The sequence below is a fragment of the Rutidosis leptorrhynchoides genome, chromosome 4, assembly GCF_046630445.1.
Source record: "Rutidosis leptorrhynchoides isolate AG116_Rl617_1_P2 chromosome 4, CSIRO_AGI_Rlap_v1, whole genome shotgun sequence".
In the NCBI taxonomy this organism is placed as follows: Eukaryota; Viridiplantae; Streptophyta; class Magnoliopsida; order Asterales; family Asteraceae; genus Rutidosis; species Rutidosis leptorrhynchoides.
Window position 1 is genome coordinate 602,858,722 of NC_092336.1, and position 8,841 is coordinate 602,867,562.

Genomic DNA, 8,841 nt, shown 5'->3' on the forward strand with positions numbered 1-8,841 from the left:
CTTGAGCTTGACCCAGCTCTACCTTATTATAAATTATAAAACTTAGCAGTTGCAAATAACCAGTGGTGTCTCCCTTACTTTCAATTCTATCATGCTTAAAAAAATCCCATTTATTTGGGAAAAAAAGCACGCAAGATATAAAAAATAGGTAGCTGCGTTTAGTATGGAGAATATAATATGTCAGCATATAGTACTACTATGCTTTTTTATGGTTATTATGGGCTGCATAAGTACTACATCAGCAAAAACAGAGATAAAAGTAGGTGTGATTCTTGATATGGAAACAAGCATTGGTAAGATGAGCAGTACTTGTATTTCAATGGCGTTACACGATTTCTATCAGCAACACGAAAACTATACAACTGAAATTCATCTTCGCTTTCGTGATTCTAAACAAGACAACATTGAAGCGGCCTCTGCAGCCATCGATCTCTTGAAAAACGATCAAGTCAAGGCGATTTTAGGACCCATGAGATCTTCACAAGCAGATTTTGTGAATAACATTGGTAACAAATCAAACGTTCCTATTATATCACCTGCAACGAGCCCTTATCTTTCGACTAATGATAACGTTTACTTCATTCGTACTGCACCTGATTCGTCCTTGCAACTCGAACCTATAACAGAATTGATCAAACACTTTAATTGGAGAGAAATAGTGTTTGTTTATGAAGATGGTGGATATGGGAGAGGACTTTTTCCTTATTTATCGGATACCATGATGAATATCGGTACCAAAGTTATGTATCGGTGTGCTATTTGTCGTTCTGTTTCAGATGATGCGATCCTTAAAGAGCTCTACAAGTTAAAAACAATGCAGACTCGGGTTTTTGTGGTACACACGTTACCAGATTTGGCAGTGCGATTTTTCAAGAAAGTAAATGAAGCAGGAATGATGGAAGAAGGTTATGTTTGGATCATAACTGAAGTGCTCACGAGTCGTTTACATTCGTTGGACCGTACGGATATAGATTCGATGCAAGGAGTATTAGGTGTGAAGTCTTACATCCCCAGGTCTAACGAGCTAATAAACATCGAGAAAAGATGGAAACGAGAATTTATGATACAAAATCCTGAAGATGAGTTTACAGAACTAGACATGTTTGGGATATGGTCTTATGATAGTGTTTTTGCACTGGCTATGGCGTTGGAGAGAATCGGATTAAGTGAAACGAATACTAGTTTCAAAAGACAGACTTCAACGACCGATTTGGGTGGTATTGGAATATCTGAAATGGGGTCAACGCTTGTTCCATGGATCCGAAATTCAAGATTTAAAGGGATAAGTGGCGAATTCCGTATACTTGATGGACAGTTACAATGGTCAGTGTACGAAATCGTGAACATAATTGGAAAGAAGGAGAATGCTATCGGGTTGTGGACTTCTAAAAAGGGCATCTCGAAGAACTTAAATGATCAAACGAATAGCCTTAAGGCCGTTACATGGCCCCGTGACAGTCATGTCATACCGAAAGGTTGGGAGATTCCAACGAGCAACGATAACAAGTTAAGAGTCGGCGTACCTGCAAGAAAGGGGTTTGGTATGTTTATTGATGCTAATACCAACCCTCAAACAAACCAAGTAATCATTACTGGGTTTTGTGTCGACGTTTTCAACGCAGTTATTGATGCATTGCCGTATGCTGTCAAACATGATTTCGTAGCAGAAACCTATGCCGATCTTATGCACAGTCTCTCTGATGGGGTAATAAGATTAATAGTATCATTTATTTGCATACCCTCTGACAATCTATTGGTTTATATGTAACAACCCGTCCCACATCATATATATAATGAAAATTTGACTCTTTAAAAAACTTAAAGTTATGGCTAACTAATATCTCTCACCATGGTGTTTAGTTGAAACTTGGGGATACCCGATTAGTCCACTGCTTTAGCTTGTGAGGGGCGAGGGCGATTGTCTCGCTGTGACGGGCACGCGGCCCGTGCATCACTTGGTCCACTTTGGCGGTCGTTTCATTCTAACTAATATTTTTACTGCAACAGACGTATGATGCTGTGGCTGGAGATATTACAATACGCGCAAACCGTGCGGATCATGTTGAGTTTACATTACCGTACACAGAATCGGGCGTGTCGATGATTGTTGCGATCAAGGATGAGAGGAAGAGCGCATGGATCTTTATGAGACCACTAGAGACAGAGCTTTGGATAACAGTCGGAGCGTTTTTTATCTACATAGGACTCGTGGTATGGATTCTAGAACATCAAGTAAACAAAGAGTTTCGTGGGCCACCTCATGAACAAGTCGGAATGATCTTCTGGTTTTCCTTCTCTACGCTTGTGTTTGCCCATCGTAAGCACCTGTCTAGTAATTACTACTCTATGCATTTCAAAGTTATCATTCACAAACATGTATATATATTATAGTTAAGGATTTTGCTAACGACAACATTCTGGGTTGTCATTAACATGTTTTAATGCATAGTACACAACAGTTACTTATCATTTTTTAATTGGCGGTTACCAAATTGTACAACACATTAAAGCGTGTTAACAACAGCCCTTTAGGGCATTAGCAAAATCCAATAGTTAACATATGCTTACATTAAGTTTTGTTGATAGTAAATATATTAGAAGCGCTACTATGTACACACATCAATTTGGTTACTAACAAATTTAGTAACTAACAAATTGGAGGTATGCAGGGGAGAAGGTGATGAGTAACTTATCGATATTTGTGGTAATTGTGTGGGTGTTTGTGGTGCTCGTGCTCACTTCGAGCTACACAGCGAGCTTGACATCTATGTTAACAGTACAACAGCTTAGGCCGACGTACACTGATATTAAGGTGATCATGAGAAACGGTGAATCGGTAGGATACCAAGATGGTTCTTTCGTTAAAGAAATGTTGATAAATATGGGTTTTGATGATAGCAAGGTAAAAAACTACAGCACGTTTGAGCAGTACGACGAAGCCCTCCAAAAAGGAAGTAAAAATGGAGGTGTTTCTGCAATCATGGATGAACTTCCCTATAATAGAGTTTTCTTGGCTAAATATTGTACCAATTATACCATGACTGGCCCCATTTACAAATCTGCAGGCTTTGGTTTTGTAAGTTTTATTCCATATCATTACATTCTGTACCTTTGGCTAGGGGTGTCAATTTGGTTCTTGTTGGGCAGGTCGAAATTGGCTAAACTGGACATGACCTTCAAATCCTTATTGGGTCAAACAGGTGAACAGGCTGATTTCTGCTCAAACTGATCAAGTTTGACGGGTTGGTTTCTTTCGTAAAATCCAGGTTGACAGGTCGACCCATTTACCTAAACCCAACCCTGACTCGTATATTTCTATCCGGGTTTCGGGTCAAATTTAACATTATAAACAGATAAAAGTTTTAAAAAAATAAAAAAAAAATTTGGTTGACGAGTTGACTCATTTTGATTTAACCAAACCAAACACTAACCCGTACATTATGAACATTCAGGCATTTCCTAAAGGGTCTCCACTAGTGCATGATGTTTCAACAGCGGTCCTGAAAGTAACAGAAAATCAAATGACGAACCTTTCAAAAAAGTGGTTCGGAGATTCAGACAGTTGCGATCAGCAGAACGAAGCTACTGTCACATCGGACAAGCTCACACTCGATAGTTTCAAGGGCCTGTTTCTCATTGCTGGCTTATCATCAACTTCGGCACTCGTGATTTTCTTCCTAAAGTTTCTGTATCAAAATAGACTAATGTTATCTTCACAAGATTCAGTTACTCAGAAACTAGTTGCAATTGCAAAATCATTTGACGGGTTTAAGGACGATGAATCCAAAAGGGTCAGCCCAGACGCAGCATTAGATGAATTTGTTAGTGCGGACAATATTAATAATAGTCCTGCAATCAGCATAATTCATCAAGATGAAGGCTTTTTCTCTCCGGATGAAGGCTTGTTAACTACTGAACCGGGGACACCAGTTCATGACTCTATTGAACTTTTAGAAACTACTGTTGAACCGGGGATGCCAGCTAGTCACCATTTAAGTTGTAGAAACTAGTGTTAAGACCTGGGCTTAAACATGATGATGTTGATTTTCTATGTAGTTAGTTTTATAGAATATGGTTTAGTGTTCCATAGTATAAACTAGTGAAGAGGTCCACGCGTTGCGGCGAGGGATTATTACATATATTAAGATATGTAATAAACTAGTTTGTTTGTTTGTTTATTAAGATATGGTTAGGGTGATACAAACTCATATTTAAAAGTTTCCTAGAGATGTTTCCTGCACTTAGTAGTTTTTCAGCAGCTAATATGTAAGCAAAACCAGATGTCTCGGTTACAAAGTTGAGTGCATCAAGCAAAAGTAACCAAGTTAAATTGGAGAATAGTGGGCAAAACCAGATGTCTCGGTTACAAAGTTGAGTGCATCAACCAGATGTCTTAGTAATTTTACAGTAGCTAATATGTAAGCAAAAACAGATGTCTCGGTTACCAGCTAATATGCTAATCTTCCTTTTTTTTTTTTAATTGATTAGTGGGCATATATATGCTTCGATAGACATTTGATCAGTTTGGTAATATCTTATATGTAGAATAGTGTAACTGTAAAATGAATTTTACATGGTTATGTGAATAGAACCCGTTTGTGGTTGCGCGCTCCATTGGTGGTTCGGGTGTAACTGCCTTTGCTGCTGATGTTTCTTGGTGTTGGTTCGGCCCGTGCGTGTGCGTTCGGGTCACTGTGGTTTTGTAATCGATTAACTTTAGAGTTTTACTCATTATATCAATAACATTTAAATCCAGATATTCATTAGATCATACATATGTATATTCGCTTTATCCTATAAGTCAACGCTTTCAACTTAATTAAATTCAACCAAAGATATCAAATTTAAGCCCAAATAAGAGCAGTCAATAAAGGAACAACTTTTACAAAATGGAGTCCAGCCACAAATATTGCCACTGCTAGTTATAGCATCATATGACGATAGGTCTCAGCTGAGTTTTTCGTATCGAAAGCTTACCTGCATTCTGATCCAACATGTTATTAACTGGTCATCGTACCGCATTTATTTTATCAGTTTCTCGCAGTCCACTTGCACTACCTTATCAGCTGCGTGCGAAAGGAACGTGAATGATGCTTTCCTGAGTGGTCGTGAAGGTTACTCTGAAGTTGTAACTGTATTTTGGCAACTTAGACTGATTAGTAGATATGAATCTGGTTAACTAAAATATGTGAATGAAGTTATAACTGTGCAATGTATGAATTCATAACACAATCTAAATAATAATGCTTTATCTGATTCAAGTCATTCAACACTTGGGATTATAAACATGATGAAATTTTTGGCATTTGTGTGTTTGTGTTTCTCCTGTACCGCATCATTAAGAATTTTTTGATTTGCTATAGTTACTTTATTGTTTATTGTTTAGTTTTATGGCCAAGATTTGAATACTTCGTAGGACACACATTAACTTCGTTTTCATGATGTTATTTCACATATGTAAGATCCTGTTTTCACATAAGGTTGGGACACCATCCTTTATTGAAGGGCTGGATGCCGTCCAGTATTCTGGACGCCGTCCAGATGAACTGGCTAGCCAGCTGTTTTGTTTTTAAATATTACAAATGTCTATTTTGGTAATTTCACTTTGTGGACGAATTTAAGGCCATAGATCAGTTTTTGGAGCACCATTTACTCCATCTTCAACCACCACTTCTTATCCACTTAAATTCTAGAAAGAGAAAAGGGTTTTAGTGTGAGAAAGCTCAATCCAAAGAGGAAGAAGCTCGTTTCGGGTCTAAGTGTGAGTTCTAAAGTTGTTCATCTACTCCCTAGCTACGCTCTGATGGTAGTGGTAAATATTAACCTTGAATTCTTTACTTTAATTGTTTAAGGGTTAGGGTTTGGGTAGGTGATGAATTTAAAACCCATTTGCTTGTAATTTGGGGGTTTTGGGTAAGTTTGGGTCATGAGGACTCAAAGATGACTAACCTAGGGTTTCTAAAATGATAAATGTGTTTAAGAGTCTTAATTGGTTTACTAGCACACCTAGATATTGAGTAAGTAAGTGCTATATGGGTATGGTGGTGACCCAAATGGGTGTGTTAACTTTGAATTGGGTCAAGGGAGTCATTGATGACCTAAGTTGTTTAATGGGTGTGAAAATGCGATGACCATGTGTTAAAAGGTATATTAAGATCAAATTTGGCTAGTGTTAGGGTTTTGGGGCAGAGTTGACTCAATGTTAGAGTTAAGGGTGCAATTGGGTCACAATTGCACTATGAGTCAAATGACACTAGGGTGGTGAATGAGTTGGTTGACCAACTTGATTGTATGATTGATTATATGCATAATGTAATAGGTGCGTTACATTGAAGGTTGCAAGCTTGGGCTATCATTCACTGAAGGCGTAAGGTGAGTGGAATAATTATACATGTATGTATATGGTGTATTTATTTGTGTGCTATGGTATGAACCACGGAGCCGGTAGTGCCATAGTATGTGCGAGTGTGCTATGATGTGAACCACGGAGCCGATAACATCATGGTACGTGTGTTGTAGTGTGAACCACGGAGCCGATAGCACTATAGCACGAGTCGTTAAAGTGTGAACTGTAACGACCCGGAAATTTCCGACCAAATTTAAACTCTAATCTCTATATGGTTCCGACACGATAAGCAAAAACCGTAAAGTTGACCCGCACCTTTTCAATCTTTCTATACTTATAAGATTAATATTTACATAAATTAAACCTTACCAACATGATAAGCAATCCAAATTGTTGAGACTTATATTTTCGAAAAGAGTTTTACACAACGTTTGACCATCTAGTTTGACCGACGATATCACGAACTATACAATATATGATAATTATACGTTTGTGTATATATATGTATATATACATATTTAACATGATCTAAGAATGTTTTAATATCTCATTTTGTATTAATAACAACAAGTTATAAGTATATTTTGAAACTACTAACTTAAGTTTTCAAAACAATAACAATACGTAACGTTATTTGACATAAATACTTACAACCTATAATGTTTATACATATATCGTATAAGTAATGTATTTAATCACTTTTAAAGACTTAAATACATAAAACCATATAAGTGTATTCACAAAAGATAGCTATATTTGAATCCTCATTCCATTTTTCACAAAATTCTATACGTATACCTAGAGTATTTGTACTCGTATCATACATAGCTTCTATACGTATTTACTAATAGTAAATACATGTCAAATCACCACCTAACCAGCCATTGTACATGCCCTTAGGGCTAGGTAATTGTATTTGGAAGCAATTAGGACTAGATACATAAAATGATTACTTGAAAATTTTGTCCATATACTCCCATTATACACGTTTTTTTTAGTATAAATACATGAGCATTTTTGTTTCATTTTACTTCAATATTTTAGCCAAAACACACACATACTTTGAAGCCTTAAAACCCTTAATCAATTCAGCAAAGTTTTCAAGAAGATCTAGCTTCAAAAACCATACTAAAACACCATAAGAAAATCATACAAAAACACTTCAAGAAATCCTTCCAAGAACACAAACTTACTTCCAATCTTTCATCCACTTCCATCACCCTTTTGATTCTAGCTTCTTACTTCTCTCTTACAGCAACTTCATCCAAGGAACTTGAGGTAGAATCTATGTTCATAACCTTATTTGATTCATATATATATAGCTATCTTATTTTGTGGTACAAAAGTTTAACAACAAGAACATAGTTTGAATGTTTTCAAACTTGTTTGCAAACTAAATAGATCCTTCTAACTTAACTTTTAAAATACTTCAAGACCTGTAATATAACTTATGTATATGTTAATTTAACAAGGTAAAACTTGGTTTTTCAAAGTATAAGTATTTTTAGAAAAATGGTCATTAAATGATTTTGTTGTAACAAAAATGTTTAACTTCATATGTTTCACTAATGTTTCACTTATGCCGTATGATTTTGAATACAAACTAAGGTATTTACAGTTCATAGTCTTAAAGAAGAACTCGATCCAAGAAGATGGCAATTTGAATCAACGAAAACGGATTTGTAACGAAGAAACTATGACCGAAACAAAATTGGTTATCCTAGATCATTTCAATTACGGGATCAATTGGAAAAAAATTATATAAATCACATATTTCTAAGATAACATGATATTTTATATATATGTACTCATAATTCAATTTCATATGGTTCAGGATCACCCGTAAACAACACGAGAAGATTAATCATAAGATCCCATGATTGTACGCAACACGTCATTTGACAACACCGGTACTTTATGTACGCAACACGTCATTTGACAACACCGGTACCGTGGGTCAAGATTAATCTCGACCAACACATATACGATGGGGTTTTATGGGAGTTTTATTTATTTCGTTGGGGGTTTATTTATTGCGGGTATATTAAACATCTAAAAATGAACCATTAAAATTGAATTACTAACATCGAAACGCTAACTACGGACTAAGGAATTATTCAAAGTATTAAAAGTATTATAAATATATATACGAGACGTTTGTTTAAAATGAAAATATATTGATATATTATATATGGATAGGTTCGTGATATCAACCGGAAGACCAAGTCAAAAATATATATATCTTCGAGACAACAGTGAGTATATAGTCCCACTTTTAAACTCTAAATATTTCGGGATGAGAATACATGTATTTTATGTTTTACAATATGGACACAAGTAACTGAAAAATATATTCTACGTTGAGTTGTACCACTGGCATACTTCCCTGTAGCTTGGTAACTAATATTTACAGCGGTATTGTAAACGCGAATCCTGTTGATAGATCTATCGGGCCTGACAACCCCAACCGGACTGGACGACCAGTATTCAACGGT

General features: G+C 36.2%; 1 protein-coding gene across 1 annotated transcript; it reads left to right on the top strand.

Annotated features, from left to right (window-relative positions):
• Positions 1-217: 217 nt before the first annotated feature.
• On the top strand, positions 218-4,010 carry LOC139842964 (glutamate receptor 2.7-like). The gene is made up of 4 exons (XM_071833059.1): positions 218-1,705; positions 2,008-2,317; positions 2,670-3,076; positions 3,453-4,010. The coding sequence occupies exons 1-4, from the start codon at positions 218-220 to the stop codon at positions 4,008-4,010; spliced, it is 2,763 nt and encodes a 920-aa protein (XP_071689160.1).
• Positions 4,011-8,841: the final 4,831 nt, after the last annotated feature.